Below are 12,635 nucleotides of genomic sequence, written 5' to 3'. Positions count from 1 at the left end.
CTTTTTCCAGATTGTTTTTGTTTCAATCTAACATAATGTTGAGATTTCCTGACAGTCTCCTGTCCAAATACAAGCCTAAACTTGCTAGGATATGCCAAAGTCAGTTAGGATTACAACCTAATAACAATATAAAAATAAAAGAGAAATAAACACTAGTTAGAACTTTTTTTTTTAACAAACAAGACTAAATTCTGCCTAACAGTTATCTGGCCTCTGAGAAATTGCAGTTTGGAGCTAACCTGGTTCACTTAGCAGAAAGTTGCATTAGAAGCAAATTCGAGAAGGTTTGCTCTTGTGCACCCCGACTATTAACCTAAATAATACTAATTTGAAGGTAGTACTCACTATTAAAACAGCCATTATTTATGTCCAATGTTTTTCAACTTGAAGTAAAACAAATGTGTTGTTTGTTCCAAGATCTAGTTTTAGGGAGCATCATTCTTGCCCATGCATAGTTCTTAGTGGGAGGAGGGACTTCGGATTAAGAGATGTCTAATCCAGAATTTAAGATGTTACTTATAATAATTGGAGTTCTATTCATTAATATGTGTTTTTTCCCTTCTATTTTTATTGCAGAAACGGATCTGGTCCTTGTCATTGGAGCTAATGACACGGTTAATTCAGCTGCCCAAGAAGATCCAAATTCTATCATTGCTGGAATGCCTGTTCTTGAAGTTTGGAAGGCAAAGCAGGTGAGTGACAAAACATCATAGTAGAAATTCCACACTTTATTGAATTCTTTAAAGTCATTTACTTATTCAGAGATCTGCTGATATCCCACAGCTCTTCTTTTTTTGCTGTGAACAGCTTAAGTCAAAATGCTAATAAGTGTAGAGGAGTACGTAAGATGATAAAAGAAAAGAATACAATTATTTGAAAACTGTCCACTGGAGGCCGTGCTATTAGCACCCTTTTTTCCTCACCCCACTATTTTTAGTGGACTGATGGGTATACTAAAAGTACACAGTTAAAACCATGATTTTTGATGGGGAAAAGCAATTGTGTTGTCAGCTGCATTCTTTGATCCATTGGCCAAGAACCCCATATCGTCTTGAGATCATGAAGAACTGATAGGTGGAAAAAGTGGATACCATCAAAATTATTTTTAAAAGACCTTTTATTTTATTTTTTTATTTTTTATTTTAATTCCATTTATATCCCGCCCTTCTCCGAAGACTCAGGGCGGCTTACAAGCTTAGCAGTAGCCTTCATTCTATGTATATGCCTGCTTATTAGGGCTTTCACACACACACACCCCCAGCGGCATTATTACAAAGTCAGCTTAATTGCCCCCAACAATCTGGGTCCTCATTTTACCTACCTCGGAAGGATGGAAGGCTGAGTCAACCTTGAGCCTGGTGGGACGCGAACCTGCACTAATTGCAGGCAGCTGGTGTTACTTAAGGAGGCATTAGCCCTCTGCTCCACCAAGGCTCTTTTAGCTTTCCTTAGTTGTAATTGACGAAAGGTTTCTTCCTTATATTTGCTTTTTAAAAAATGAGGGCCAGTAATTATCAGCCAGAGCTCTGTATATCCTCTATCACCACAATCCATAGATAATCCTTAGAAATTATGTTACATAACAAGTAGAATCCTTTCTATGGTGTTTTGAAGAAATAATACATTTTGGAATGTTTTGGAAAAATGTAACAGCCTAAAACTCATTGTAATGAGAGGGAGAGATAAAAATCAGAAGCATAAAATTTCAGGGAACCCCATGTGGTGAAAAAGTTGCTGTGATGCAGCAGTTAAAAAGATCAAGGGAATCTTGGGCTGTATTAAGGAAAGGATGGTGCCCAGATTATGACAGATAATGGTTCTATGGTGCTTTGTCCTGGTTATATCACACTTGGAATATTTATCTAGTTCTGGGAGTTAAAGCTGGAGTAGATTCAGAGGAAATTATCAGAATAATAAAGAGTTTGAAAACCAACCACCTAGAGGAAATTTTAAAGAAGCCAGGACTAGCTTGTAAAACGACTGAAAGGAGATCTGGTAGTTATCTACAGATATCTTAAAAGCTAAGAACAGGATTAGGGTACCATGGGTTGAAATTAAAAGAAAGGTAAATACATGATGATTATTATGAGGAGTTTCTTGATGGCAAGAACTATTAAAACAGTGAAATGGTCTTTCTAGAACAGTGATGGGTTCTCTCTTGCTGGGTTTTAAAAAAAAATACTGGATGTCTCTTATTGTAGATTTAGTGGATTCTAAATTCAGCAAGAGATTGGAATTGTTGTTGTTGTTGTTAGTTGCGAAGTCGTGTCCGACCCATCGCGACCCTATGGACAACGTTCCTCCAGGCCTTCCTGTCCTCTACCATCTTCTGGAGTCCATTTAAGCTCACGCCTACTGCTTCAGTGACTCCATCCAGCCACCTCATTCTCTGTCGTCCCCTTCTTCTATTGCCCTCAATCTTTGAGATTGGAATAGGTTTCTATAAAGCCTATAGATTGCCTGTCCTATCCTTAGTTTTGTAAAGGAATTAAATCTATCCCACTTATAGTATCTGTGATTGTGTGATATAATTAAATCTACCCTATACATATCATCTCTGAGTTACATTTGATAAAGAGTTCATTAGCTGGCTACATTTGTTTATTTAAGAAAATACATATTGCTGCCTCATCTTACATATGAACCCTGGGTGGCTAACAACAATCAGAAAAAACAGTATATAAGATGTCTATAAATCAATCAAAGGCAGTATTAAAATAGCACTGTATAAGTCTGAAGATGAAAGTTCCAGCACATGGCCATTCCTTTGTGGTGTACCATTAGTATGGTGCTCTCTCTGCTCCTTTTTAACATCTACATGAAAATGCTGGCTGAGATTATCCAATACCACAGAATGAGGTATTTAGCTTTTACATTTCCATCCTGGGCAACCCAAATTTTGTTGTGCTGCCATTTTGCAGTACCTGGAGGGGGGGGGGAACACACAGACTTTGTCTAAACCCTGAGGGTCCATGGAGCTAGGATGTTCTGTGTCTTGGCCTCCATCTCTGAAACACTTTGCCACTGGAAGTGAGATTTGTCTCCACTCTTCTGGCCTTTTGGAAGGCCTTAAAGCCTGGCTCTGCCAGTTGGCCTGGGGCTCAGATGGCGGCATACTAGGCTGAAGATGATTGGTCGAGTGATAGAAGGATAAAAGTCCAACCCCGCACCATTTTGTCCTCTTGGTTTTTAGCCTTTGTTCAATTATTGTTAAGGTTTTTATTTTTATGTTTTTATAGCATTGTAAGCCACCCAGAATCAGTTTAGATAGTGAGATGGATGGCATATAAATTTAATAAATAAACAAATAACAGATTTCTACAACCTAACATATTAGTTCATCTTTTTCTTAATGCTGATTTTATGAATGTCTGTAAAGATGCTGTATATATAACGCAAAAGTCTTTGTTTCAGGTGATTGTTATGAAGAGATCTCTAGGTGTTGGATATGCAGCCGTTGACAACCCCATCTTTTACAAGCCCAACACTGCTATGCTTCTAGGGGATGCTAAGAAGACTTGTGATGGTCTGCAGGCCAAAATGAGGGAGTTATACCAGAATTAAATATTAAAATATACTCTTTGGCCAGTATGAACAAAAAAATATATCTAAAAAGTGTTATGTATCCATGTTAAAAGGTAAAGGTTAGCAAGTGTTCTTGAAATGAAGATCTAAAAAAAAGGAACATTAAGGTCCAGAAATGCAGAGAATTTTTGTTTTTTACAAAAGAGCAGGAAAAACAAAAAGCAAAACATTGAAACATTGACGTGAACATTCTTGAGCAGATCAGAACCTGGAATACATACAGCTGAATGCAGTCTATTTTAGAGGAATTTTCCTTTGGCAACCACAATTTAACACAATGAGACTCAGGAATTTGGAGAATCTATTTTATGTGACATAAGATATAAGGGAAACAATTTGCTAATCAAGATTTCAGATCCTGAACAGGATATTGATCAGCCCCACTACGTAGACCAGACCTGGAAATTAGCTCTGCAGGAAGACTACTTTGAGTTTGGCTGTAATAACAGAATCTTGTGTATCTGATTGTGCTGCACCTCCTCTTCCTTCAGTGAATTAGGGAGGCATCTGCCTGAGCCACTTTTGAATGTTATCTTCTTGTGGACTTTAAAAAAAAATGCTTCAATCCCTTTTGCTTAAGTAATGTTTTTTGCATATCTCAGTCAAAGTCATCTTCCTTATTCTCTACAGTATTTTATGAGCATCTACTTACATGATTCTAAACAAAAAAATGATGATAAAGTTGGTAATGATGATGGCCACTTGAAATCCATTTTGATACATTTATAGTACATTTAATGCATTTACAGAAGGTGTTAAACATATGTTTGGTATAAAATGAAATTTCAGACTCTTGGAAATACCTTTTAAGTTCATAATTTATTTGAACAAATGTGCTAAGGCAGTCAGCTTTGAGAAACACACACATGTACACAATCTCACACACAAAATTCAGATGACTGGTCTTTTTACTTTAAATAATACAACTGTTGGAAGCTTCAGTATAGTGATAAATAGATTTTTTTAGTGGCTTCCAGCGCAGTCTTGAATATGTTTAGTGCACTTGAGTGAAACTCAGATGTAAATGAAATGAATTTGTTATGTTTGCATAATGATGTAGCAAGCATCTGTACTGACAGAGGCAAAATAAATAGCTGTAACTGTGTTAGAAAGCCTTAACATCTGGGCAAAACAGCCTACTATGAAGTGAGTTAAACTTAGCCCAACTTGACTGTTTATAAATCCTGATTTTATCATTGGGCTTATGACCTCTTAATTTAATAGCAAATGAAAATTATACCCATTTAGCTACCTCCTGTCTTCATATGTTGAGCTTCCTCTATGTGGAATATCAACTTATAACAGTGAACTAAATCCAGTTTGAGCTTCCAGATCCACAGAATCAAGAGAAAATGTTTTTAATGAAATTCCATTTGTTTTAATAGAACTTTTCAGAAAAAGCACTCAGCTAGATGATGTTCAATGTTTCTCTTTTTTAATTCTGTCCTTTTTTAGCTGTTTAGAAAAAACTAATAGTGAAACATCAGTAGATTATTCTGCTGTATAAGGAAACTTGAGCCACAACAGGGCAGCTCTGTTTTAGCAAGATTTGTTTGGGGACCTTACCTTCATTGCGTTGGTGCTATACATTTCTATGTACAGCCTGCATGCGAATGTGACCTAGAAGAAGAGCATCAGTGAAGTTAACCTTGGATTATTTAATGCTGCCTTAAAACTGTAGCCTTTGTCTTGTTTTAATATATTGTTTTAATTTGAAGATACGCAAACCATTTCTAAGAAAATGCAAATTACAATTGCCAATGTTAGAATTGGGTTTATATTATGTAACAGGAGAGAATTATTTAAATAAAAAAAGTGAACAAAATATCTATTCTGCAAAAATTTTTCCCTGCCTGATTATTTTTTCAAATAAAGGTGTAGATTTTAGTGGGCATCTAGTGTTAATTTTTTACATGTTTATTTATCATATGACATAACATACATGAACTTACAATGTATATTAACATTCCACTTAAATCAGAAAAACAGTAAAATATTAATGTTAAAAAAGATCTATATTTATATAACAATGTCTAGGCCTTCTAATAATTGAAGCACATCATTTATTTGAAAGAAATCAGAAATTGGATCTGTATACGACCTCAGCTTATAGCCAGTCATGATTTGATTTGAGGTGGAACCCTGTAGTCACACTGTGGGGAGGATGCTATACTCCATTTATACAGTGTACATTTATGGTATACATTTATACAGTGAATTCTGGCAGACATTACGTGGGGTGCAAATCCTATTCATGATTGTCCATTGCTAGTGAGGTTGTTCAGAGCCTGGCACCTTTTGTGTAGGATCATCTGTATGTCTTTCTATGTGTGGGTGTTCAGCAATTCATTGGGAATCGATGTGAAAGTAGTTAAGCAGTTTTATAAAGAGGTTGTGACAGGAATTGACCTTGTGGCTTGTCACCCAAGCCTGATATGAATTGATAGTGTACTTATTTGTATTGTTTTAACTCGCCCTGTAAACCGCCCTGAGTCCTTCGGGAATAGGGCGGTATATAAAATCAATTAAATAAATAAATAGTGAATGAGCCAAAGTCACCCAGCTAGCTTTTATGCCTAAGGTGGAATTCAAGTCTCCTAAACACTAGACCAAACTAGTTCTCTTAAACTGGGTAGTAAATTGAGTTTACTGATTCAAAACTAAGAGCTATTTGAACATTCTGCATCCACCAAAAGATCAGTATTGTATACCAAAAGTAATGTCTTTACTAGGGAAATAATTACCACTTGCATTTGAGTACTGCATGTGCCATTTTCTCATGTATATTGTTTCCCTCACATACTGTATCACTCCTTTACTAAATTGTTTCTCTCACATACTGCATCACTCCTTTACTAAACTGAAAAGTAAAATTTTTCAAGATTGAAAACTCAGTTGGCTTTTAAGCATCAGAAGCAAAAAAAAATACATTTCCTTTATTTCAGGCTTCAAAACATCTTGGCCCAAGTCCTTGACAGTAATAGAAGATAAATGTAGATTGACCTTTCCACTGTTGGGGAAAATTCCTCAAACCCTTTAGTGAGTGGAGAACCACACTCTTAATGATAAGTTAAACTTTATTTACTGCACAATAGGAGAATAGAAAATTTTGTCCAGCCTCAACGTGAAGATAATGGTTTATATAGTACCTTGTTTACATCCTTGAGCATTTGAAGCAAGTCCCATTTGGATTTTCCTTAACAGTGTAAACTGTTAATTTAACATGCATCAGCAATTTCCAAACTTCTCACTTTCTTGTTTTTTTGATAGTTTCCTAAAATTAGAGTGCTACATTCCTAAAATGTATTTATATGTTTAGCAATTTAAGCAATAAGCTGCTCTGAAAGAGTTCTGGAATTTGCAATCAGGGTAGGTTCCTTTTATCCATTATTTGTCCATTACATTTAGATATATTCTCGAAAAGTTATATGGAATTCAGTGCATGGTCAGCATGATAAATCCAGAACATCTGGAAGGCATCACATGGATACATGTCTTGGGATCACTGTCATCTTTAGGAAGAGCTAAAGTGGCTTCCATGGGTAACAGATTCTAAATGAAAGAGAAAATTTTACTACTGATACTTTAGTCCAGAAGAGGCATAAGTAAGATTTTTTTTTTGCCTCGGACACTAAAACAAGTTGATTAACCTGATCTGGTAGGACCTTCTGTCATGGGGACTCGAGTAGACAAGGATCATGGAAACATGGCCATTCATTGCAATTCCTCCAAGCCAATTTTTAAATTGGCATATTTTCCATTCTAAGATTTGGTTGATTTTAGATTTGAGGAACATTAATGAAGTGTCCTCCATGTGCCCTTTTCTATATCACAGATCTGCCATCATTCACAAATTCCCACAAAATCCTGTTATGAATTTAGGGCATTGTGGATAATTAGAAATTGCTTGTGTCTGTCCATCCACAGGATAAAAAATATAAACATGTGGTTCTAATCTACTAAATCATCATGGAGAAGGCCTATATGATCAGAGATGACATCAACTTGGTAGTACATAATCTGAAGCATAGCAAGATGTTGGTTCAAGGTGTTGGTTACGATCTTTAAGGCCCTACATGGCATGGGTCCGGGTTACCTCAGGGACCACCTGCTGCCGGCATCGACTCCCCTCCGCCCTGTGCGTTCCCACAGAGAGGGCCTCCTCAGGGTGCCGCCAGTCAGGGAGTGTCGACTGGTGGCCCCCAGGGGGAGGGCCTTCTCTGTGGGGGCCCCGGCTTTATGGAATCAATTGCCGGTGGAGCTCCGGATGGCACCAGACCTTCGAACTTTCCGTCGGGGCCTGAAGACCCATCTGTTCGAATTAGCTGGTCTGGCCTGATGGGGATTATGGGTTTTTAATTGTTTTTAATCTGTATTACTGTTTTATTGGGCAAGGGTTTAATTCTTTTTTAATTTTTGTATAGTGTTTTTTGTTTTTTATATATGCCCTGTGAACCGCCCTGAGTCCTACCAAGGAGAAGGGCGGTATATAAATCAAATAAACTATAAACTATAAACTATAAACTATAAGATAACAAAAACAACAATAATAAAGTTGGAAGGGACCTTGGACGTCATCTAGTCCAACCCCCTGCTCAGGCAGGAAACCCTATACAATTTCAGACAAATGGCTGTCCAGTCTCTTCTTAAAAACTTCCAGTGTTGGAGCATTCACCACTTCTGGAGGCAGGTTGTTCCAGTGATTGTTCTAACTGTCAGGAAATTTCTCCTTGGTTCTAGGTTTCTTCTCTTTGGTTAGTTTCTATCTGTTACTTCTTGTCTTGACTTCAGGTGCTTTGGAGAATAACTTGACTCCCTCTTTGTGGCAGCCCCTGAAATATTGGAACACTGCTATCATGTCACCCCTTGTCCTTCTCTTCATTAAACTAGACATACGCAATTCCAGCAACCGTTCCTTATATGTTTTAGCCTCCAGTCCCTGATCATCTTTGTTGCTCTTCTCTGTACTCTTTACAGAGTCTCAACATATTTGTTACATCGTGATGACCAAAACTGAATGCAGTATTCCACGTGTGGCCTTACCAAGGCATTGTAAAGTGGTATTAACACTTCACATGATCTTGATTCTATCCCTCTGTTAATGCAGCCTAGCACTGTGTTGGCTTTTTTGGCAGCTGCAGCACACTGCTGGCTCATATTTAAGTGATTGTCCACTAGGACTCCAAGATCCCTCTCACAGTTGCTACTATTGAGCTATACTACACTACACTACACTACACTACACCTGTGCATTTGGTTTTTCTTGCCTAAATGTAGAACCTTACTTTTTTCACCATTGAATTTCATTTTGTTAGATAACGCCCAGTGTTCAAGTCTGTCCAGAACCTCCTGTATCTTAAGCCTATTTTCTGGAGTTTTGGCTATTCCTGCCAGCTTGGTGTCATCTGCAAATTTGATGAGTTTTCCATCTATCCCCTCATCCAAATCATTGATGAAGATGTTGAAGAGCACTTGGCCCAGAACAGAGCCCTGGGGCACCCCACTCTAGATATATGTATCCCTACTCTAGTACACTCTCATTCTGCTTACTTCATTCCTGCCTTATGGTATTTTCAGAAAAGCATCTTAATTCACATACCATGCCAACCTTTTTAACCAAATTATGGTTTATTTAATAATTACCTAATTTCTACAAAATAAGCAAACATTAACCATTATTTACAAATCAATGATTGAATTTATACAACACACTACATTATATACTATGGCTCCATAGGTTTTGGCTTATTGAATTGGTCAAACTAGCTTAAATGCCAAGGTTCAGATTGGCTCTGTAAGTGGAAACTCATATCAATAGAAGTCTAAACTCTTTCGATCCTACAGGTTCTGCCAAAAGCAGAGTTAATTACATCTTTTGTGCCATTTCTGCTGCCAGGAAAACTTCTGCATTACAGAATTTGAATGATGTGTCAGGGTACCCCTTCTTGTTTAAATATGCAGATCTCTTCTTGCTGCTTGTTTTTTCACTGGCTGCTGTTCCAGCAATTGTAGACTAGTGACCAACGTTCTGCTCCTTTAGCAGTGACTTGTATAATCCAGCTGGTCTGAAGTTTCTTAAGAGAAACAAATAATTCTGTTACTTTGAGCTTCAGTCTACAAACATGTGATCCTTGTTAAATGAGAAGGTAGAATGTACCACAACAGCTGGGTAATGAGGTTAATCAGTCATTTAGGTCATTTTACCACCCGTATACCCACAATTAGCTAAATTGCAAAAAATATGTTTATACCAAAAACACTGTTGCAAATTTAGAGAATGGTTTTTTTCATGCTAATAATCACAGGTTTAAAATGGCATGTGTGGATATGATGAAGAATGAGGAAGAGAAACTCTTTAAAACATTTAGCTTGCCATTTCTATTAATTTGTCTCTTTTCCCCTTCAGAATACCATTTCAGTTTTATCCACCAGCAATTATTTTGGGTCACGGATATATTTAACTTCCTTAACAATTGTCTGGAATGTTTGTCTTCAGTTCTAAAGGCCACCATTCCTGACTCTGTCTCCAAGGAAAACTGCCTGGGGAAAGATAAGAAATAAATGACAAGCTGTTTAGGTTAGATGAAGGGAGGGATCCTGAAAATAGACAGTTAAGAGTAGATCAGAACTTCCAGTTTGCCATTGTGGCACCGCGGATGCTGGAAAATGAATTCCATCTTTTGCATCCAAATTCGTCCCACTGGGGGACCCTGGAAAGGGTCAAAGTTCACCCTGTAGGGGCGACAAGCAAGGAGGGGACACCCTGGTTGATTGTAGGAGGGCGGCAGCCCTTCTGCTTGATCTGGGGCAGCCTCCAAACTGGTGGGGGAAAGACCAGCCATAGAAATATGGCTTGTCACTAAGCTACTGACAGCTGAAGTCAAAATCACCACCAAGCACCTTTAAAGCAACGTGGATGAAACTGGGTGAGATATGGTCTTCTCTTTAAGACTTTAAATATCTTTTCCTGTATTTTTTCCCCTGTGAGGAGAGAGGGAAGGGAATTTCTACCCTACCCGCTAAGAACAGTGGCGATTAACTACCCAGGGGGAACAGAGCAACTATAAGAACAATTCTAATCTAATTGGATGCATATGCTTTTGAAACCTGGGGACTAAAAGTTCCTATTCTTACTGGAGACATTTGTTTTTATCTAAAAAAAAGAAATAAACCTTGAAAAACTATCATAAAAACTTTGGACTTAAAAAGCTTTAAATGGCATTGGTGACATTGTGTGGCAAAGTATGGTATTACAACTTGTTATTGCCTAAAAGAGACTTGGCTTGAAGCCCAGACTCTAGAAAAAAACTCTTTTGACCTTGACAGATACCACCTGTGAAAAACTCAGCTGTGAAAAGGAACTTCTGGGCAGCATATCTGGCTTCTTTGAACTATGAATGTAAACCTTTACTGATTACGGGTTATTTGAGGGAACACCTGCTGCCGGCATCAAACGCCCTTCGCCCAGTGCGCTCCCACAGGGAGGGTCTGCTCAGGGTTCCGCCGGCGAGAGATTGCCGGCGGGTGACACCCAGGGATAGGGCCTTCTCAGTGGGAGCGCCTGCCCTCTGGAACCAGCTGCCGGTGGAGCTGAGAACTGCCCCCGATCTCCGATCATTCCGCCGGGGCCTGAAGACCTGGCTCTTTGAGCTCTCGGGCCCAGGCTGAGGAGAAATTTTTAATTGGGGTTTTTAATGTGTACAGGGTCAATTTAATATTTTTTAATTTGGTTTTAACTTTTGTATGTTGGATTTTTTAATTCCCTGTAAACCGCCCTGAGTCCTCAGGGAAAGGGCGGTATATAAATGTAACTAAATAAATAAATTTTCAGAGTTATATGTATGGAATTGCTTTCCTATTTCTTTACATGAGAAGCATCTGTTATACAAGATGATGGAATACTTTGGACTATAAATTCTTACTTGATAAACAATTTTCACTATAAATATTACCTATAACACATGAAATAGATGTGCCATACCCAGTTATAAAAACAAAAAACTATTTTTAACGTTTGATTTTAAAGTCTTCAACTTAACACATTATCAAGAGAATATGGATGAAGATCATGAAAAAATCGTTTCTATGTTGAAATCAATACATACAACCATTCTTTCAGCTTATGACAAAATAAGATGCAACATAAAGGAACAAGATGCCAGCTTAGATATACAAACTCAGATCTTGACTACAGCCAAAGAACTAACTATGCAGAAAATAACAGAAGTGGAACAACAGTAAGACAGAGGACCCAATTGACGAACAGATCCAGACAATGGGAAAATCAGAAAAGGGAGTGACAACATTGAAAATGGAAAAGACATTTTACATAAATCAGAAGAAATTTGAGGAAAAGGAAGAAGAACAGATTGAATGGAAGATAAATTTATCAGGACAATTGTGGGAAACTGTAGTAATAGGGAGGCAATCTAATGAATACAAATGGGCTAGTTCTTCCAAAAAACCTGTAATCGAATGGTCTTTCTTATTTCAAATTATATATATATATATATATATATATATATATATATATATATAGATAGATAGATAGATAGATAGATAGATAGATAGAGAGAGAGAGAGAGAGAGAGAGAGAGAGAGAGAGAGAGAGAGAGAGAGAGAGAACTGCTTGATGATTCAGAAGCACTGACATGGAAGGTCAGTTGGCAAAGGAAGAAAGCCAGAGTAAGGCTGAAGGAAATTAGGGTTTTGATTTATTAGAGGGGATTTCATATTACTGATTAGAGGTTTGAATATGGTGGGAAATAGATATTTTTTAGAAAATAAAGTAATATAATCGAATAGGTAAAATGTGTAACAAGACTAATAGACTTTTGGTTTAATATGGTGGAAAATAGATAATGTTTAGAAAACAGAACAAGACTATAAGCAAATAGATAAGATGTGTATTTAGAATATTAGATTTTGTTATGAAAAGGGAAAAAAGAAGAAGTTGAGATAAGGGAAACTTTGGTTACCTAAAGCTTGGAAATTATAAATACCAAATGTTAATTTGAATATTGATGGGAAATTAAAGCTTGGGAAAAAAG

At 37.3% G+C, this 12,635-nt stretch overlaps 1 protein-coding gene across 1 annotated transcript in view; it reads left to right on the top strand.

The window, feature by feature from the left end:
• Positions 1 to 5,427, top strand: part of NNT (nicotinamide nucleotide transhydrogenase) — a 68,831-nt gene extending 63,404 nt beyond the window's left edge. The window contains exons 21-22 of the mRNA XM_083355099.1: positions 577 to 692; positions 3,415 to 5,427. Coding sequence (XP_083211225.1) covers positions 577 to 692; positions 3,415 to 3,564 — 266 coding nt within the window. The 3' untranslated portion in view covers positions 3,565 to 5,427. The remainder of the gene's footprint in view (positions 1 to 576; positions 693 to 3,414) is intronic.
• The last annotated feature ends 7,208 nt before the right edge of the window (positions 5,428 to 12,635 follow it).

Source organism: Vipera ursinii, assembly GCF_947247035.1.
Source record: "Vipera ursinii genome assembly, chromosome: 2".
Taxonomy (NCBI): domain Eukaryota; kingdom Metazoa; phylum Chordata; class Lepidosauria; order Squamata; family Viperidae; genus Vipera; species Vipera ursinii.
Note: the sequence above shows the minus strand (reverse complement) of the source record. Positions and strands in the feature narration are given on the sequence as shown.